Source organism: Taurulus bubalis (genome assembly GCF_910589615.1).
Source record: "Taurulus bubalis genome assembly, chromosome: 19".
Taxonomy (NCBI): Eukaryota; Metazoa; Chordata; class Actinopteri; order Perciformes; family Cottidae; genus Taurulus; species Taurulus bubalis.
This window is the reverse complement of record NC_136607.1, coordinates 11,296,542-11,318,986: the sequence shown is the minus strand read 5'-3', so window position 1 is coordinate 11,318,986 and position 22,445 is coordinate 11,296,542. Positions and strand designations below refer to the sequence as shown.

General features: G+C 40.1%; 1 protein-coding gene across 2 annotated transcripts; it reads right to left on the bottom strand.

The window, feature by feature from the left end:
• Positions 1-2,322: 2,322 nt before the first annotated feature.
• On the bottom strand, positions 2,323-22,445 carry kcnn2 (potassium calcium-activated channel subfamily N member 2; the record flags this gene model as incomplete). Of its 2 annotated transcripts, none has more annotated exons than XM_079235557.1 (8): positions 2,323-2,598; positions 5,454-5,523; positions 10,480-10,607; positions 10,703-10,813; positions 10,966-11,107; positions 11,387-11,805; positions 21,195-21,290; positions 21,675-22,445. In XM_079235557.1, the coding sequence occupies 8 exons, from the start codon at positions 22,443-22,445 to the stop codon at positions 2,323-2,325; spliced, it is 2,013 nt and encodes a 670-aa protein (XP_079091683.1). The 2 variants fall into 2 exon arrangements, with proteins under 2 accessions (XP_079091683.1, XP_079091684.1); XM_079235558.1 differs by having other exon boundaries at positions 21,195-21,287; positions 21,675-22,061.

Genomic DNA, 22,445 nt, shown 5'->3' with positions numbered 1-22,445 from the left:
AAGAGCAGTGTTTACTTGAAGCTCTTCGTCCCAGGTTTCAGATATTTGTGAGTTGTTAGATGTTCCACCAAAGGAAGTATCCCATCTTAACTTTTTAACGTTTACTCATGATGCATTGGTAACAATCTAATATTGTTTCTGCATATTGAGTACTTTTACTAGTATGTTTTTGCTGAAACCTGTGTGGTTTTACTGAGGGATTCATTTTAATAATGGAGTATTTTACTTGTAATGGAGTATTTTTTACATTGTGGTATTGGTACCTTCACTGAAGCAAAATACTTCTCCAACTGATGGTGAGCCTCTTAGAGTTACTACCTGGGGCACATGTTTCCCTAAATTTACATGCACATTTACATTTGTCTCCACTTACTAATCAGTGAGTAAAGGTTTTCACACCAAATTAAGTGAAATACAAAATGAAAGTGATTTTGACCTCAATTTATACAATTATTTGTCCACATAAACACACGCTTAACTTAATACAAATGGTTGCACAATAAAAAAAGGATGCAGTCCAGTCAAATTGTATATTTTTTATGTTTAATTGTTTATTGTTTAAGTCGCATACAGTATAATCTCTCATTGGTTTCTATGTTGCCGAAGTTTGTGGACTGAATATCTGTCATTCTGTTGATCATCTGATTGACTTATTGGTTAGTGGCTGGGCTGGTTGAACAAGATTGGTGCTGCTGATTTGATGGTCTCCTATGACCCATGCTATGCTCTGTGGACCTTGAAAAGGTTACATTAACAACTATGTTCATACTCTGAATATTAATGTCTCGAGGGTGTATTGGCCACATCAGGGCTTTTCACACAATTGATACGTAGATAGACTGTATGAAAGGCCATGGAGGATATTTCAATTAAATCTAAATATCTTAATTTGATTAACGTTGAAACCTACAAACCTAATAAATGCCAGCCACTGTAGGTACATTCACCAGCTCTTCAATATTGCTCTTCCCGGCTCAGCCAACAGTGTCATCTAAAGCCTTTGCTGTAAAAAATAAATGCAATCTGAAGAATAATGCAATTTCTAAATAGTCTATGATCAAGTCCAGGAGAGAACCTAATAGACAACTTTATGTATCTTAACTTCAGTCTAAGACATATTAAACCATGTGCTACATATGCTGAATCTGTCACTTCATACATCACCATTATTGTTTGTTTAGTTGTAGGAGGTGTGCTTGTCCTCATTAAAATATATAAAAATAGGCATTTTCTTTTTAAAAGGTAGATACGGTTTCAGCGAGTTGTTGTTCAGCATCTGTTGTTGCCCGGCTTGGGTGACAGCGAGCATAAATAGCACAGGAAGGAAGAAAGGACAGGAGGTGAGACACAGCAAGACAAGGGGTAATTGGATAATTACTGAGTTTGTGATCTCTTAATACATTTCTGTAGACTTCTACAGGTCTAAGTTAATGTTTCTTTGTGGAAAACAAAAAAGGGCTTTGACTTGATTCAACACTATCCACAACTTGAGAACTGACAATAATAAACCCATGCCCAAACATCTCAAATGTTCTTCTTTTAATGAGCAACGCATCTTTATATCATACGTCAGTCAGCATTGAAGTGCATTGATTAAAAAGTAAGTGCAAGTACAGATTTTGATGCATTCATTTTGACTAGAGGATTAAATTATTTGCAATGTCGCCCCAAAAATAGTCATTCTACAGGGACACTCTGCAAAAGAAAACCGCTATAGTTGATGCTGTTTCTAACCTAAAAGATATATGCTTTCCCCCCTTCATTTCAAGCTTTCTTAAGTTATCTCTGAGTAACAGTGTGCAGGAGTGATTTTCATCTGCTGTCTGCTCTCAGTTCACTCCAGTCCATCAAACACAGCACTTTCCCCCCAAATCACTGTCATGCTTCCTGACTGATTTCTCAGCGGTTTCTCAGTTTGCTTTGAGGAAAACGGTAACTGAATCAAGCCAGCGGAAGCACAAAGTCTGTGAGAAGCACTATTTTAGTGCAATAGTTTCACACATGGTAACCTCGCCACCTAAAACTGGCTATCTCTGCATAGAGATGGAGTAGAGTTCATATTGTACCCCCATCGATGGGCCTTTTACTGAGGGAAGCGCCATTATTTGTGGTCATGTCACCAGAGCAAGGGTAACATCATCTTTTGAGGTAATAAAAAACAAACAACAGCATGAAGTTATCCATTAAAATGCATTGTCCCCAGTATCTTGGATTCTGTCATCAGAATTTGGATAATACTTATTGAAACCATAAGGCTTTACGATAAATGCAACTCGGCCATATGATGGCAAAAGTCTTCAGTGGAGGCATTCCCCTTGGACTCTAGCTGCTCTCGGAGGAGGTGGGCGGTGCTGTGGAAGACGACCTTCGTCGGGACACTGACTGTGAGCGCTCAGGGCTGTGTTTGTCATAAGGCTGGAGCTGCACCTCCAGGAAGTCCCTGTGCTGCTGGCTGATGACCTGGCTGATGAGTCCTGGCAGAGCCTGCAAGTTACTCAGTAGAGTCTCCAGCTTTGTCTCAAGCAGGGCAATCCTCTTCTCCATGTCCTCTCCTCTCTCATTTAAGTCCGATATCATGTCATACATGATGTTCTGAGTCTGGAAGAGGGGAGATGGAACACTGTTAACATGATAATTTTCCAATTTTTTTTTTGTGACGGACAACCTATAAATACTGTATGTATCCATTATTACCAAGCAGGATAATACATAGAAAAAGCACAAGCTTTTTCAATACTTCAATAACTATACAGCTGAAAGAGCTCATTCTGAAAAACAGATAAAGTGGAAAACTGTGAGCTTCAGAGATTCACTTTCAACACATTCAGTTCAGACTTTAAACAAAAAAACATGAATAGAACAGCCATTACAAACTGTTAATTGTCTTACATTAAACACATTAAAAGATATAATCACATGTTTCAAGTATGTCTGGAAACAATATGCACTTGCTCATAAGTACATTGAAAGTATTCATTGACTGCATTGATTAAACAGTACTTCTGAAGGCAATATGAGGCTTCAGCAGTTTGAGGTAGACACGTCAAGTGGGTATCTTCCAAAGTTACAGTCTTTTTAGTTTCCTTTTTGTGCTTCAATGGACAGTACTATCTTACTGAGCTACAGTGGAAAGAAAGGAACAAAGAGGGATTTTTGTCCTGAGAACAGAGTAACTCTGGAAGACATCTGCTTGATGTGACTGACTCAGATTGCTTTTGATTTATTTGAACAGAAACGTTGAAAAAATGTGAACCTATCCAATAATCTCAGCATCTAGCATAAAATGCTAAATGTAGTGGTTATGTAAATATCAGCATGAAAATCTAGCCAAACTGATACATCAAATTCTAAGTTAAATGCTTTTATCATGGCACTATATCACATAGTCTATGTTATCCATTTTATTGGTTGCAATTTCCCAGCGAGAGGAGAGTAATCCACATTAAAAAAGGTCAGTCGGACATCATGTTATGATACAACTTTCCCTTAAAAGCTGCCTCAGAAGGGGAGATTTTATATGATCAGTTTACAAGACTGTTTCCATGCAGACCAGATTACATTATCCTTTGACCTTGAGGAGACAGGGAAGGTGCTTGTGGAGTTTCATGATGCTTTCTGCTTATTTAATTTATCAACCATCTGCTCACGAACTTTTAAATGTCCATATACTATAGCTGCTGCTTTTTAACTCCCGAGGTTCAGTCTTCAAGAATAGTCAACAGCACACTAAAGAAATCCATGTCACATTTCAGATGAGGTGTGGAGGTGATGCTGCTGGAGGGCGGTTCCTGAGGGTATTATTCAGCAGAGGACTAATAATCCCTGGCAGCCTGGAGGCGATGCCATCTATCACTTACCTTGTCCTCTTCTGATTTGAGGCGGGGATAATAGGATAGCTTGTTTATTTGAATTAGTGAGAACTAAAGTAGCATTGACACCGCTCAACCTGACGGCTAGTGGAGACAAGGGTTTCACTGTATTACTTACATAAACATTAATTTAATCCTTGACTTGTCATGCATACATTTGTCAGTGGCTCATAAATGCAATTCAACATTTAAACAGTTTGTGTAATGCTAAACAAATACTACAATATTTTTGACGTATTATCTTTTGCAAATGCAATCATTCCTTTGACTAAGCCATTGATTGCATTTGGAGGGGAACTGACCCAAGACTGGGCCTCATCTGTAAATCATGAAATGTAACAAGAACACATTAAAAAGTGATGGTGTGAAATGCCAAGAATGACCAAGAAAAAAGGCCCCGTAAACCATTAGGGAATATCATCAATAGAGGACAAGAATGAATGCCAGTATTATGGATCCACTTCAACTGCATAGTAAAAGCACAAATTGAGACCATAAACCCATTTCTGGACAAGAAAATGAAAGAAAGAGAGATGAGAGGGGCAGAGATTGCTTCAAATTGCAGCTTGAGTAAACAATTTAGCAATTTGAGGACACAATTCAGCCTGAATGGCAAAGTGAAGAAAATGCTGTGGATAGAAAAACACATTCACCCAAACAGTTCATCACTTGAGTCACATAAAATGAAAAGCCACATTCTATATGAGACTGAAGAAGAGATAATGAGTTAAGGCGATACATTGTGATCTGAAGGATTTCACATTGCACTGCAGTGGCAATGCAGCTGCCAATGACATGTTCAGCTCTATTTAGCTCCATCTTTGTACTAAGAGCAGGAGGAGACTGAGGCTACTCTGCCCTCTCATGGCAACAGACTCTTATAGCAACGATTACAGATCCAGCTGAGTGGCACTGGCTTTTAGCCACCTTATATCCAATGTCACATCCTGACCCTCGCTGCCGTTTTACAGCACCAGGTGAACTAGGCGAATATCTTTTGTTCACGTTGGCCTACATCCAGTTTGACCGTGCTGTATGTTTGAATGTCATAGCTCTCTGCCTTTCTATCCTCTCTGAATTTACTTCTCGCTGAATCATCAGATCACAGTGTGTCTCCCTTCCCAGGTTACTGTTTCTGCTGTGTCAGGCTGGCGAGCTGCCTGGTCTTTCCCTAACGTTTGTCAGCTTCTGTTTAGGGCATCTGGAGACAAACGTTGGAGGATACAAAACGCTACAGACACAAAGAGGTTTCTTGTCACTCTCATTACGTAATTTTGCAGAGAAAGTGTCCTGGGGATAGCAATTAACGCTGTGAAATAAAATGAAGTTGTTATTTCAAACCCAAATCAGAATCTCAGGTGAGTGCGGACAACCAGAAGCATCGCACAGATGTATTTTTAATCACCCTGTGAACAGCCTGTCTGTTTATTTGACACCTGTAGACTTTGATTATATCAGAAAACACAACTAATTCAGCGTGTGAACTAGCATGCATTGAAATCAATCACACAAAGGAAAGAAATGCATCAGGGTAGCTGTGTGTCCTAATGTACAATGCAGCAGTAGACTGTACGTCTAGCTTACCTTAGCAAGGTCCACTAGTGAGTTTGCTTGGTCATTCAGCTTGCGTTGCTCCATTTTAACACTTCTCAATCTGAACACAAGACCATTCAGAACCCAATAAATTAACGCTATCAGAATTTTGTCATTAAATTTGTGCACACACAAGGCAGACACACGGAGAACACTCCTAGGACATGCACAGGGTGTGTGTAGAGAATGCAGGGGTCAGTCTGTTTGGTTGAACTGCATGCACGTGGAGAGGAGACCACAACGGGTGAGAGCTGCCACTAAGGAGAATGAGACCAGCTCGATGTCCAACTCAACCAATACATCCACCATAATAAAGGAATGAGACGGACTCATGTCACTCAAGTCCTTTAGCTTTGTGATGTGTCCGATTTTAAAACATCATAAACGGCCAAGTTCTCCTTAAACCAACTTTTCTCTGTTTGAGTTCATGAATTATTTAGTCACTCAAATAGCCACAGATATCAAACATTGTTTTATGTGAACATAGAGACTAAGGTGTCATCTTTTTAAAGCAGCAATCTGCGCATATGTGGATCGTTTTCCTTTTGATACTTCCACTACATCACAACTGAGAAAAAAAAGGGTCATCACAATTTGCCACTTAAAGGAATCATGTTAATCTTGCATCATGAATAGAAAATTAAACATGACTTGTTTTAAAAAAAGTCATAAACAGGCATCATTTTATTCATGGCCCACTTTTTGTTTTTAAAAATCCTACTTGTTAAGTGTGCAAAAAATAACTTGCCTACTTCATACAACATGCTTAAATAATTCACATCTCCTGTTTAATTAGGCTTCTAAAGCCTGTTTTACTGATCGTCTCCAGGGGCTCAAAAACAGCAACTATGCAGTATTGTAGAGTGTCGACCACACGTGGTTTCACGATATTAAAGAGTTTTTTTTTTCCAGAATCACCCACGCATGCTAAATTAAACTTGGCACACAGAATAGCATCTCGTCTGCAAGTTTGCAAACGTTTCAGATAAGACAAAATAAAATATAAACAACCTATAACTGGCTGAGACGTGAATGCAGTTTGAGTTGATTACGAGGTTGTGTGTGAATCGAAGGCAAAAAGTAATGAAGATCGAGAAGTGATTTAAGGGGGGTAGTCTGCTAATTAGCTGAGATGCACCCATTCTCATGCAATGCCGGATAATTTCTCTGTTTCCTGAAGACAGGCAGATGTGGAAGTGTGAAGATAACGGCTTAGACCAACAGAGGGTGCCACGGGAGGAAGGAAAACTACAGGCAAGGGACGATGTCCTGACAACTGAAGACCGAAATGCTTCATACAGAGCAGACTCTATAGACAAGTACAGAATAGAAAACTATTGCACTTTTATTATTCATGTATTCAAATGAAAGGAAAACAAAGACATTTAAAATGATGGAAGATAATAGGTAATTCATGTTAAATTACTTTGCAGTTGATGTAAGACCTAAAAAATTACACATTTCACAGTTGGATGACCAATAGCTTTGAGATGAGGTCAAAGCACAGGGCAGTTTGCGGTCAGGACAAGGAAGCCCACGTGCCCTGTCTTTTATATTCCATGTGTCTCCTTCCCTCAGTCAATCACTCCTCATGGGCATTTCTCCTTTTCAATGGCCACTCTAAATCGGCTTGCCATTCATCAAGGGAAAACGGCTACGCTAGGCTTTTTAATACCCCACTAAATCAGTTAAAGCAATCTCAGTTAGTGCTGCACCATATTCTTTACCCTCTCAACTTGCTTTCTTTATCATGACCTCTCTTTACCTCATTGTGGACCAAAATGCTAATTTCTCTTCACTGTAATGGAGAGGGGGGGGACCATTCTGCAGCCCGTCATTTTTTTTCTCCCCCCGCTGACAGCTTCATGCTGTCGGTCACAGTCGCAGGGCTCAAACGGGATTGCTCGGAGGCTTTACCCCGACCTTGCTCTCGGGTCACTTTCCTGCGTCTCCAATCCTCTCATCTCCGAGCTAACCAGCACTCAGTCACTGCCCTGCCTCTTGCTACAATTCCCTCTTCAACCTTGTAGATGTAAAGCGACAGTTCCCAAAGGGGATGGTCTGACTGCACAGCTGTAATGGCCTCCAACATAACATAAGACATTTGGTTGCATGCGTGCAACATCATGCCTGTGGTGCGATGGGCCGCACCATCCAAATAACGTCAGGGGTGATACAACTGTGTTTACAGCTAAGTCTACTGATTCTTCTTAGTGCATAAACGCATGACAGGTGTATGTCCGTGTTTTTATGCTGTATACCAGCCATGATAACACCATTTCAGAGTCTTTGCTACTGTGTCATCCAACAGAGAAATGGGGGAAATGTGGCTGCAAATATAGCAACAGGCGTAACAATGGTTCCACACGCCGAAAGATGACCCTGAGCCCTGATCTGTATGAGCATGACTGCTAAGTTGTATAACATGACTTGAGGGGTACGGTAAATCATATACTTGTGTTACTGCAGGTCTGTCTCCTGTAGAGCTCTAGTCGTCATCCTTCGGTACGTGAAAGCACAGTTGATTGGAGTTTAATCAGTGGCTTTCTGATTAAAGATCAAATTCTCATCACATCCATGCAGAAATGGAAAGAAAAACACCCTCCATCACCGATAATTGAAATTCACTTAATATTGTACTGTGTTTAGAAAGTGCAGTATGGGTCTACTCAATACTAAGACTTAAAAAGGTATTGTTGCTGGTTATTTAAAGCTGTTTGTTTGCAAAATGCTGAAGATTGAATGGAAAATGTGAGACTAATGTGTACTTTATCAATTGAAATGCTATTCAGTTGAACAAACATATAATAAAAACATTTGTAGCAGTTTAAATGAAATAATCCTGCAACATTATGATTGTGTTATGTGAAACCATTTAATCATTGCAAACTACCACATATTTTCATGGCATGAATTTCACTTATCAAATGAGGGAGTGTAATTTTTTAGTCACATTATTGGGTTCAAGGACAAGCTCTCTTTAGCATGCACACAACAGGTCTGTATCTACATGTGAGGCGAAGACTTACTTTCGAGCTCTATTGCATTGTGTCGACACAAACAGGAAAAAAAGGAAACATGAAGTAGACAAATGAATTATTACAACATCAGATAGACATATTCAGACGGCAAAATCTGTTTGCTCAAATCTTGCTGCTGGAACCCTCATCTCTACGCTGTCACCTCTGAACAGCAGCAACAATTCGTCTTGACTTATTTCTTGACTTGTTATCTCTCTGTGTTTGGACTGTTTACGCTAGCTGCAGCTTTGCTTGCTCTCTTTCTCTTACTGTAATCCATTTTTTCAACACAAGTCCTGGTTATCAGAAATAAAGTAAATCAAAACAAACTTCCTGTAAACATTCACTGACGCAGACAGTGACTCGAAGTGTCTATGGCTACATTTAACATCTGTTTACACCTCACATCCTTCACAGTGATTGAAGACTTCTTTCACACTGTCTCACAGCTTTGACCAGAGGAAACAGGAACAATGATATCAGATGTGATGTTTGCTATCGCTTCATGAGGGTCAAGGATGGCTGTAGGACTTTTCCAACTCTCCACTTGAGCGATGTGCTAGGTCAGGCGGCCTCCTGTCCTATTCATCTCACCTACAAGCCATACTTAGAACTCTTAAAGATAAGGCCTGTGAAAACACTCCCTCAAGAAGTAGACAGATCGAGGATAAAGGTGTGACGGCAGGATGTTGACACCATGCTGAGTGGTTGTCCTTGCACACAGAGCTGGACGTGACTTTTTCCCTACTGAATCTGATTCTCTATAGATTTAGCTTTAGCTCATAGGGGTTTCCATTATTAGGCTGTCCTAGAGAACAGGATGGACATGAAACGCTGTCATCGCTGCTGCAAATCGGATGAATAAGACAGCAAGGACAGAATGACTCGACAAAGCAACCATGACACAAAAATCTGGATGTGGGTTGCAGCAGCAGCAGCAGCAGCAGCAGCAGCAGACAGTTTGTGTATTTATCTACCTCGACACCCTTGTAATTAAACACCTTGATGTCTTTGAAACATAAATGCAAGATTAATGAGCAAATCAAAGTTGCACACCACAAAGACTCATATATGTACATAAAACCACAGAAAGCAAACAAAAATACAAAGAGGAGGCATTCTACTTGAGCATAAGGCTACATATAATAACAAAATCACTGCTTATCTAGTGACATATTTTCATAAAGCAGTGAGTTGATTGCCAGTAATTTGCAAGAAGCCACAACCTGGACGTGCTTGTAAGCACTGTAGGTTGAAGAAAAACCAAGAGCAAGGTGAGGCTAAAATCAATACTGTTAGATAGCACTTTGGGGTTCTTCAGGGACCCATTAAAAGACTAGCTGACAAGTAAGTGTCTGACCAGCCGCTAGAAAACCAGAAACCCACGTGTCAGCCCGACATCTAATTTACAGCAAAACAAACACACGAGTCAATCTGACAGCAAAAGGTGTGTGAGAGAGAGAGAGAGAGATACAGAGAGAGAGAGAGAGACTGAGAGAGAGAGAGAGAGAGAGAGAGAGAGAGAGAGAGATCAATATCTGTGAATTCTGTAACTTGAGAATATTTCAAGGTAAAATTTGTTTCAGAAATACTTCTGTAAAACTGAGGACCACCTATTTACATAATATACCCACAAGCCTCTGGGAAGTTTCCTCAAATCTCACTCAGAGGAAAATGCCAGTTGACAATTCCTTTGATATAAACGGCTTACAATTAGATACTATTCACATAAATGTAGTTTTCTCGCATATTTTACCACTCTTTATGATGCTGAATCAACAGGCCAACTCAATATCACATCTGCAAATTTAAAGTGAGTCAAGTCAGGTGAAATACGTACAAGATTCTTCAACAATATAAGCACATATTTTTGCTACAGGTGTCAAACAAGTCAGATTTCAGGTTGGTGTTGCAGCGGTTTACCAAGTGAATACACTGCGGGATAAAAGGTATTAAACATGAGTGGCGAGGGCAGGGGTTAAGAGCGAGGTACCTACTGGTGAATGGCTTGGAGAAATTTCCTCTGGTGCTTCCTGACTCTGGCGTGGTCCATCTTCCTCACCAGTTTGGTGTTCTTATAGATGAGCCACGTCTCCCTGAGAACATTCGCAGCTGTGTTTTTCACCTGAAGTGCAAAAAAACAAACATTTGAGTCAAGAATGCAAAATGGTAAAATATCTGTGATGTCAAAATAGCTGAATTTGGGGAGCTTTCACTTACCCTTTTTGTTAGCTGGGTGTCCATCATAAAATTGTGGACATGTTTTTCAGCTTTGGTTAACTCCAGTTTCTTTGCCACCACAGCCACCACCAAGGCAGTGCACCCAGCGCCCTGGGAAATAACAATAAACTATTTATTTCCAGTCATGAAACAGTAATAGCATGTTAGTATACTTTCAGACAGATATTAAGGCTTTCTGTCAATATCAGAAAATATTGACAGGCAAAAAAATAAAACTGGAGCACTCATTCTGCCTTTCTCACCATAATGCCAGTCAGGAGGCAGACTCCTTTCCCACAGTATGTGTTTGGGACCATATCTCCATATCCAATGGTAAGAAACGTGATTGAGATCAACCACATGGCACCTAGAAAGTTGCTGGTTATGTCCTGGTTGTCGTGGTACCTGTAATAAATAACAAACGCAATGGGTTAAACGACCTTCATGCACCCGCTGCACTCCAGCTTCACCGTATGACGTTTTCTCATTTTGAAAAAAGAAAACAAATCCAATGTAGTACATATGAATAGATGTGTCTGAATACTGCAGGGCTTTAATCTTTTCTGGTAAATCGTCTTATCAGACCCTGTGTGAGCTATGAAGTGTGTACATTGTCTATTTTTATGCCTTATCTATGTTTCATGCCGAGCAGTGCTGCATAGCGTGAGAAACAGATCCAGGCACCTCTCACAAGCTCTCACTGTCCATGCAGCGATGATCCACAGCGAGATGGTGAAGACCAGCAGCACGGTGCCGGGACAGATGGTCATGAGAGTCTTCATCACAAAACGTGTGTTAAAGTTAATCTTGTTGAGAGCTCCGATGCTGCGTGACGAGGCGTCCGTAAAGAGCTTGCTGTGCAGCAGCATGACACGAGCGATGAGGTACAGCCGCAGGAACATGGGGATGGACAGGATGATGTCCACATCTGCATCCGTCTTGGACGGCACGTAGGAGTAGGCCAGGCGTGCTGTCCAGGTAAACGTGTAGTTCCCTGGGATGGGGTGGATGGCGCACACCAGGATCTCCAGGCAGATGAAGAAGATGCGCTCATATGTCATGGCTATCCTCCAGTCATCTGCTGCGTTGTCCACCATGAATAGCTGCAAGGAAAGGGCACAGTGAGGCCGATGGAGGGTAACATTTCCATCAAAGTGACACAGCAAGCTACAGGAAATCATTAAACCCCATTAAACAAAAGTCACAAATAGCTTTGAGTCATTAAATCATATTTTATTGTCACATTTTCTAAAAACCGTAGCAGCTTTTTCCCCCCATGTGGTTGCCTATTTAAGACAAATGATATACAAAACATGTTGACCATTTGTAAGAGTGTAAAATTCCCTGTGCTTTAAACAACATTTGGAGGAGGAAAGAAAATAACAAATAACTGATGTGATAGAGGGAGGACGCTACACTATTTCAAGGGCAATAATGGCCTTTAAACAGGCATTTTCAAAGATGATTTCCATATTAAAGTGAAATGGATGGAATGCAACGGCTGTCTGAAAGGTAGAAAGTTAGAGCTAAAACGATGACTCAAATTTAAGGTCATCTTTCAAACAAAGATAGTGAAAGCATGCCAAATATTATTTGATCCCAGCTTCTCAATAGAGACGATTTGCTGTTTTTCTTCATATCTCTGAAAAGAGAATACAATTGAGTATATGTGACTATATGGTTGAACAGAACAAGACATCACAATGGGCTCTGGCATCTAAAACTATACAGCAAATAGCAAGAATGAATGCAATCTGTGATTTATAGTGAGATGGTAAGAATAGTCAAAAAATGTTGTGGTTTCTCTCTCTGCTTTCAGACTCCTTAAATAAAAAAGGATATTACATTAGCAGCTTGCATTCTCAACTTTAAAGCGTTATACTGATGAGAACATCTGCCGCCTCCACATTAGCGTTAGCTTGTGATCGCCTGGCCACCCCGACCAGAAGGTAGGCCGTTCCACTGGGGAGTTCAGTGTGGGTGGATTTCAACAGCCCTCATCACTCTTCTCCACCCTGTCCTCCGTCATAGCTTCCTCACTTGGTCACCTCTGCTGCGGCTGCCCCCTCCTCTTGTTCATCCCCTCCCTCCTCCTCAACGCTTTCAATCCAATCTTCGGACAGAAGATTCACTGCTCGGTGTATTCACCCTGAACTAACGGCTGAGCCCATGACCGCCATCGCCAGCTTCACTTACAGTGATCCCCGGACATGCTTACAGTCGTAGATACGCTCTTATATTTGCAGGTATGGGTTGAAGATTAAATACTATCAGATTGATTTTGCTTCCCCTACATTTTCAAATAACTCCTCTTTTTGACACACCATACTGAAATTCCCTCACAGCTGTTCCTGCTCTATCTACTCAATCACCTCAAGGTCCTCAGCTTGCGTACAGGCCGTCATAACTGGCAATAGATATTTCACAAAATGCTGCTGTCAGCAAATACAAGCGAGGATTCCTGGCGGATGTTTTTGCCATGAGAGCAGAAGCCTCTAAGGGGAGAAAAGAAAAACTGCACTTGATTACATTTTGGCGGATAATATGCTTCGTAATGAATTATACTATGTCCAGTAATTCTAAATGGAATAAAATGTAAATATACACAAAGAGTGCAATGTTTATGCTTATAGTTTAGGTCAGTTTGTCTTTCAGCTCCGCTCTACTTCGAGATTCAAAGTGTACAGTTTGGATGTAAGTTACTTTTTCACCCCAACTCCACAAATATATGGCAAAGAATAGGTTTGTAATGGTTAAAATAAACGTTTCAATTCTTTCATGGCCTACATTTATCTGTAATGTCATCCTTTTCTACCAGCATTTACAGTAAAACATGTTTGAATCAGGATTGGATAAAAAAACATGCCTTTTGTGTGCAACATGGATGGTTTTCAGACACAATAGATATTGATCTTTATAGTTATTGCCCACACACTTCCTTAGCTGTTTAATTCATAATTATAGGATGTATTGATTTATCAGTCAAAATTGCACTTTTAAATCGATAAGAAATCAAATGTTAGAAAAAACACACACTGGAAGCACATACCACAACTTGGCATCTTGCCAACTACCCGTTTCTCATTATAGAAATAAAAAAACTGTCACAATCCTGGAGGGCTAATAGGATCAGTGACCTAGATTGTAAATTTAGCAGTGATATGTTACATAAAAATTGAATTGCTGAATATGTAATATTCTTCACATTGGAATAAAAGGCCCTATTCAACATGTTCAAGGACAAAGAAAGTACATAAAAGGCAATAACATAACGCTGCCACTTTTCTCACAGACATTCATGAATGCTCCACATACTCCAGCTTGACAGCTTCAAAGGCTCTCTGACATACAGCTCAGCCGCCTGCTTTGCTTTAACACAAAAACCTTCACTGAACCCACAACAGCAAACACAGCACGCGTATTACAGCTTCTGATCCAATTATATATCCAACTGCCACTGTGCAAGAAACATCAACTGTCAACAAGCTGGCACATTAGAACAAAAACAGTACAAGATGCAGCTAACACAAGTCCCCAAACAAACGCTACAACTGACCCACAAAGCCTCTGCAGCTCATTTATATGTATTTAAAGGCTACAATCAAAGTTTCCCCCAAACACAGAAACCAGACAAATTAAATTTTCACAGGCAGTTGTTCATATCGAATGAGCAACACCAAGCTCTTTTAACAAACTGACATCTGTCAGAGAAGCGTGTAACTCTAACCACAGCTCGTCTTGTTCGCTTTCCAAGTGAGTGTAATGTAGACATGGAAACACAAGCTGGGACTCCACTCTGCTGCGGTTTCTTACTTACAGAATTAGAGCTCTGAAAGCAGTTAAGTCTATTGTTTGCACACAGCACAAGCAGCGTTTTATTTTACATTATAAACAACAAACCAACCCTGTCAAAGGCAGTTACAAAGTTTGTTACCTCAAAACAATGTAATTAAACATTTACATGCCGGTTGCATAAGGAAAGCCTACTTGATGGGTAAAAGCAATTATGGTAATGGAGGACCTGAAATACAATACTCAAGGGCCCTTTACCTCAGAGCATCAAATATTCCATGCAAGCCGCAGAACCAACAGTTATGACAAAACGGCGGAGGAAACTACAATGGGTGTTTTAAATCATGTCAAAATATGATGCAGAGGAAGACACACAGAGTCAGGCCTAAAACCAGACAGTTGATGAAACAGGACACTAAATTAGTTACAGCAGGCTGACAAATAATTTAAACACAGCAAGTAAATGGATTTTAAATGTGAACTTAATTAAAGTTAAAACGTGTCTTTAAAGACTGAAAGCCAAGAAGACTGCAGTCTGGCAATCAGCACTGTGGCACATGCGTTTTAAAGCATCACAACCCCAAAAAACTATTAGAGGCTTAAAGGGGGCAAATTAATCTAATTTGTATTGGTCAAGAAGATCTCTGGGTTTATTACATTTTCTGTACATACACTATAAATCAGGCAATCATGTGTACCGAGGAGGGGCAAGGAGGTGAATCAAACACACCCCACAACCCCTCCAAAAAACTGCCTTTGACTACACTAAGGAGGGTAAAAATAGAGAAGACATTTTTTTTCTTCAAAAGGGGAATGATCTCAGAATAACTCACACAATCTGCGTCAACAAGGAACATCAATTTCAAGCTGTACCTTAAAAATGTGCGATATTCAAGTTGGGAGACGCTGATTCAGCTACTTAAAGGATCAATTCACTTAAATAGAAAATACAAAAATCAGTAGTGGTATCATGGCATGCAGGTAGTTTTGGGTTTTATTTGCCCATATTTTGGAAAAGCTCCTCATTTGCTCACAATGAAAAAAGCTAACTGCTGATGGTTTTTCGGGTTCGTTATTTCAGTGACACTGAAAGCAATGCTCTCGTTCTCAGGAGAAGACAAACACGCTCTGGCTCCTTTGTATTTATTTAAACCAATCACAATCGTTTTGGGTACGAGAATGACCTCTGAAATAGGCATCTAATGTCAGGCTTATACCCACAGTTAACATCTGGTATATATATATATATATATATATATATATATATATATATATATATATATATATATATATATATATATATATATATATATATATATATACATATAGCAATAGGCCTTGCTCAAGGGAACCTCAGTGGTTGTTTAGAGGGAGAGGCATTACTGCTTTTCGCTTTCCCCACCGGACTGGGGGGTTGGTCTGACAACCTTCCGGTCACAAGCACACTTCCCTCTCCTTTAGGCCAAGACTGATGTGTATGGACAAATAAAAATTTTGAGGTGACGGTGTCGTCAGATTTAAACTTAAGGGATCACCAAAGTTATGATATTTTATCCTGACGGAGACATGAATGTCTGTATCAAAGTGCATAGCAATCCATCCAATAGTTTTATTTCACTCAGAACCATAAATGTCAACCTCATGGGGACCCAGTAAATGTCAGGGGATCACTAAAGTCAATAGGCTTCACCCTCTGGAGAATGACAATGTCTGCACAAAGTTTCATGGAATGTTGGATGGAGAAATTTCCATCTGGATCAAAGAGGAGGACTGACCTACCGGCAGCCCTACTATCATGGCTAAAAGAAAAGAAATCAACAGCAACATTTGCCACTCAAATCAAACTGAGACAGTGAAGAATTAATCACAACCTAGAGCAAATCAAAGCTATCTGCATAGCCAGATACCTTCATAAAAAAATTTAAGTTTCTTTTTGTAATTTCAGTGAACTGACCCTTCACATTGTTTATTAATTGTTTATATTTTTAATCTAAAGACAATTAGATATAACCTTCACCCTATGCAAAATGTAATTTCTTTCCCCAAAATGGCATCCTCACAGTGACAATAAAGAGCATATATAAGTTACTGCATTGTGCAACACATCTCAGAGAACAGCTGATAGAGTGACCGTGAGGACGATTTGAGGGCAAATCCAGCCGTCACTGGCTTCTGTCAGCTTGTTTTCTGATGGACACCAAATACAGTCTAATCACTAAGAGTGCATGCACCTTGCTCATCACGGGGAAGCTTCCTTCATGTCGGGTCAGAAGACAATACAGCTGAATATGTCCGGGCATCATTCTCCGCCTGCCGCTGTCCTGCGTCTACACGGTGTAGTCTCAGAGGAGTTCACCTGCGATGCTAAGCTGAGCTGGTTACTGGTTTCACGACGCTCAATATAACTAATGGAGTCCGGCTCAATATTTAATCTGTGTAATGTAGAGATGGGTACATATATCTTGTCACTGAGGATGAAATCGCTCAATCTCATTAGTGAATTAGGTTGAGAGGTTCTGCCCGAATAGACATTAATGCAATCCTTTATTTATGATATCAAAGTGAGCCACTAAAAGGCCACTTTGCTGAGTAAATCCAAAGCTGTTGCTGATTCAGTTTGCTTTTGTTTTTTAAATTAAGTCTCACATTTGCATACACATTCCTCTATTCAAGCAAAGTAAGCCACTCTGAGCCAACGTAAAAGCTTGTATACATCTTTCTTTAGTTGCTGCAGCCAAACGCATTGATAACCTAAAAACATCTACTTTTAAAGTCACATGCAGAACACCATTTTGTAAATGCCATCAATAAATAATTGTCAGGATTCTCAACTCATTGGGAGGCTGAGCGTCTCTGCCCTTGAAAGTCGGTATGTTCAGTGAAAACATTGAGGTCACCAGCCAGTGGTGGTTATCTGATTCCAGTCTGGAGTCTCAGGTAGAGGACAGATTTCACTGTGAGAAATGCAAAGTGTCTCCTGCAGTTAGACCATATCTCTGTTACAGACACGCCACCCAGGAGCAGTGTGACAAGCACAGCCAAGTTTGACTTCACTGGCACGGTTTTGGCAATGTGTTGCTGTTTTATCTTTTCTGAAGATTGTAAAATGTAAGACGATGCAATTGTGAAACATCAGCACTGACTTTTATCACAAACAAAACACATCAAAGACAGAACAGACCCAAAATAATTTTGCATAAGTTTAAGAAAACTCAGCAGAACTGTAATCACAAGGTACAGCGACACAGCAATGGCCTTAACATAAATGCCCCTCGGCAGCGAGCCTTTGATTTGAGAAGAAGAGGAAACTCTCAAGATGTCAGTTTCTGTCTGTGTGGGAATTAGGTGAACTCAACCATCTTAGCAGCGAGAGCAGGACGATGCTCCCATCTCGTAGCTCATATCAGACTTTAACAAGGACAAATCAAAGTCATGAAGCAGCTACAGACTCTAACCTCCATTTCCAATCTCACTGTACAGTAAGTCGCCGTCTGCCAACGCAGCAAACTCAACAAAAAAAATCTAAAAAGACCTCCGGCGGGTCGCCAGCGATTAACAAAAGACATCATGGTGCTGAATCAGGCTGATAAAATTTGAAGAAGTACAGAATAATGCTGAAAAACATCAATGTGTATAAAAGAGGATTAAACATTAATGCTACGTATCCTAATTGTAGGTGGTCGAAGGACATTGAGCTGAACATGGACACACAGTTTCTCTCTGTTAGTACACTTTTCTTAGTAGGTCACCATCACTGCCATTGCAGTACAGCAGACATATCCGAAAACAATTCAAATGACAGTTGGAGTCCAACATCTACACCGCCTGACCTGACCTTTTGAGTTCTCAGTCACTCCAAGGAGGGAACACTTCCTGTTGTTGTACCCTATAAAAATGAGACGGCACAGTCTTTGCCGAGTCTGACAAGCAAATCAGTTTTAAGGGGTAAGAGGGAAATATTTCATCCTCATCTGACAGGCGTCTGTGAACACACGGATGTGCATGCATAATCTACTTCACTGCAGGAGCAAAATGTCTTACATGGAAAAGTGCACTTTAGAAATAGCACCCAAACTAACATCCCAAAACGCATTAGGCTCATCGAGAGTAAATAAACAAAAAAGTAAGTAAGTAAAAATAAAGGTGGGGGTCAAAATGCAGTTACATCCCATCATACTGAATCACACAACAGAAGATAGAGTGTGATAATGGTGATAATACCACATATGGCGTTTCTGATTTAAAAGGACAGTTGTATAATATCTCTGGCTCTGGATTAGTCCAATCCATTGCCTCGGGTGATGCGACTTGAGTCAGCGTTGGTCGGATGCAAACACTACAAGTTTGAAAAGGAAGTAAGAAACACATTTTTATCAGATGCAAATGGGAAAAACACAAAGCTAATCAAAAGGAAACACACACACACACACACACACACACACACACACACACACACACACACACACACACACACATCCAGAGCAATTAATAACTGTCTGTGTCATTAGCAGAATATATTTTGAATAAATTTGTATGTGTGTGTGTGTATGCAAGCACATATGTCAGTCTGCAGGAAACGAGTAATGAAATAGGCTATAGAAACAACAGGCACAACATTTCCTCAGGCAGGGAAGCAAAGGAGCAGCTGGTGGAAGTTGAAGCAAACACTATGAAGTGGATTTAAATAGTAAGACAGAATCAGGTTCCATACTGGCTAATAGTTTGTTCCAAAGGGGACTTGATGAATTAGGTTTTTAGGCTTTTTACGTTTGAATAAATTGTATATAAATCATTGTGAAGAGGGGTTATGTGAAAAGTGCATTGCCGTTATCCAGTCTGGGGCAAACAATTGCCTTAATAAAGTTTTCTAGGTCAGCAAAAGAGGAAACATCTTTATCGGGAAGCGAGAGAGTTATCTAGGGTGAAAAATGATTTAGAAAACGACGTGACTGTCAGAAAAATCTGGATCAAAAAGGTTTGAAACAGCCTTTCTGTGGGGTAAATGTGCAGATGGTTAAAGGAATGGAAAGAAAAGCTTGTTTTAGAGCTAAAATAAAGAAATCTGGCTTGTTTGTAGTGAAAGAAAGACTATTGCTTCACAGCATTTTGAAAGTGTAATACTGAGGCTTCAAGCTTTTAAATACTGCTTTTACCATCTTTACCAATGCACATGTCCTGCTGCATCACAACAGTGAAGATATAACCCCAACCCAGTGATTAAACATTTAACTGGTTTGTTGTGAACAGAGACCATAAACTAACGTATACAGCTGATGCACAATCACCAATTGGACCCAATTGCTTATAAAACTCACTAAATGGAAACATGCTGTGATAAAAAAATGCACTTTTGGAAGATCACAAAGAAATCCATATATTATTTAACACCAACACAATCAAGAGGTTAAAAAGATCAGTTTATGAATTGAATTATTTACACAGGATTAAGTAAAAGGTGTGGAAGAATGAACATGATACTCATGTTAACTTACAGTATGCCTTCTCATTTATAAAGAGCAGCTAAAAGTCTACCAAGGAAATGAAAAAATGTTTGTTATGCATTGAAATATGGTAATGATGTCTCTGCATTTATATCATCCCTCATAAAAAAGGTTTACAATGAGGCCTCTGAAGGGGGCGAAACATTTTACTGTTGGGCTATTTCAATGACTGATACTACCCTGGGACATGTAAGCACAAAATATACCAACAAGGAAGATGAATACTGTGGCAAATACTTTGAATACAAAAGCAACCTCATGTTTTGTCCAAATGTAATATTTTTACAGAAACATATTCTACCTCTTGAATAAGAGCAGATGAAAACAGCTGGATCAGCTCAAACAATTCAGCTAAAGGCTTTAAATAAAATCTTTATCGCCATATGTCATCCATTAACATGATTAAAATGTGACGTCGTTCAAGATTGGAGAAAAGGCTTTGAGTTATGTTTCTTTTCAAGTGAAGTCCTCTCTTTTAAGCTGATTTAATAAAAAAAGAAGGTATCTATATGAAATCTGTCTGGCAACTAAATTAATTTTGTGGCTGTACAACAAACACACAAGTGCTGAAGAGCAGGGAGAACTGTAAGTAATGTAACACTCCGAGGCAAGGTCATAAAGCTGTCCACGTGTTGGAACATCTCTGGGGTGGCTGACAATCTATACTCATCCACTGAGCCCTGTGAGGAGTCCGCAAATCGTATCAAAATGTGTAATGAACTTTTAATGTGGCTTCAAAAGATGATGATCAGTCTACTAGTCTATAATCATTCATGCAATCACACTAAATAGACGTTCTGTCGTTTAAAACCTGGGGGCATGGGACAAACATTAAACATTTTTGCTTTGGAATGAAGAATACAATGATGAAGAGTATGATTTCATTGAGTAATTGCACTGTCCCACACTGCATATACACTCAAATGTAATACTTCAGTTGATTTCTCAATGAGTTACTTGATTTTGTAGATTTTGGCAAGTCAATAAAAATTCATCTTTTATAAACTGAAAACATAAATATTCTGCAAAACACGTTCAGTACCAAACCTATTTGGCATCTTATAAAGTTGTAAAGGTGTGTTAATTTAATATTTAATTGAGCATTTACTAAATGTGATGAGACATCTACTGTTAAAGCAGACTGCTGCTGACCCTTCAACACCAACAGTTAAAGAATAAGAAAAGTGTTACAACATTACCTGGATTTCTCTTGCATGGTATATGATAATCAGCCCCAGGAGAATGATTGTAGAAAGGCTTATCAGGCATTTTAGAGCTAATGAATACAGGGACTCCTGGAAAAGAGCAACAACACTAAAGCCAAACAACAGAAAACATCATAACATTAAATCACATTGTGATGGTGGAACACCAACCAGCCCTAGTTAGCCTGCATGTCACACATCTGGGAAACAATACATGGAAGTTATCATTCAGCTTCTTAAGGTGTAATGCAACAAATTCTGACATGTGATATATATATTTTTATATTGGGTGTTTGGACAGCAGTGGGCCTTTTGGCCTGCATGTGACAATGTCATCATATACTTTGCAGTGATCCTAGACTTATTTAAAGTGACTGCCTTTCTACAACACCTTTAGCACAAGTTTTTTTGAATGACCTGCTCCGTCAATCACATGCAACTAAATTAACTCTGAACGACATGACAAATACGTACCTTTCCATAAGCTCCCCATGAGAGTTCAGTCTCTATAACCATAACAACGATCCCAAACATCCCAAAGATTAAAGCATAGTCGCTGAGCCGCTTCCTTTTCTCAAACAAGGCCCTCCTATGCCCGAGCTTCTCTCCAATGTTCTGGTTCTTCTTTTTCCCCGATTTTCCGCCGCTGTGGCCGCAGCCTCCCGCTCCGTCTCCCGATGCGTAAGGCATCAGTGTGGTGGAATTATTCTCCGTCTTGGATACTAAAGTGTCCGACGCATCTGCGGCTGAGATGGGCTGCAAAGGCTGTGACTCGGAATCAAACTCGTGTATGTTTCTGCGGGACGAGCTCAAGTTGCTCAGCGGCCGCATTACGCCGCCGTTGTATCTGCAGCTGCTCATGGCTATTTCATTGTAGGAGTTACTGTCTTTGTGGCTGCTGCCCAGGCTGCCCCGCTGCCGATCGCGGCAATGCTGCTGCTGATGGTGAGGATGATGATGCCTGGATGAACTACCATGACTAGAGGGTGTGAACTCACAGACGCTGTACTGGCAACCTTGCTTCGAAGACGTTTCCGAAGGTGTCCTTAAAGTTCCCACAGTGGTCGGCGACGTCCCGCGAAAGATGAGGCTTTTTCTCGCATCACAGGTGCAATTAATGCAGGTGCAGCATTGGTCGTGCTGCTTGCCGATCCGATCCTCCCGCTTGCAGTAGTGCTGGTACTTACAGTGCTGGAACTGCTGCTCTGGAAAGAAATCGTTCTGCAGCTGCAATGGGGTTTCCAT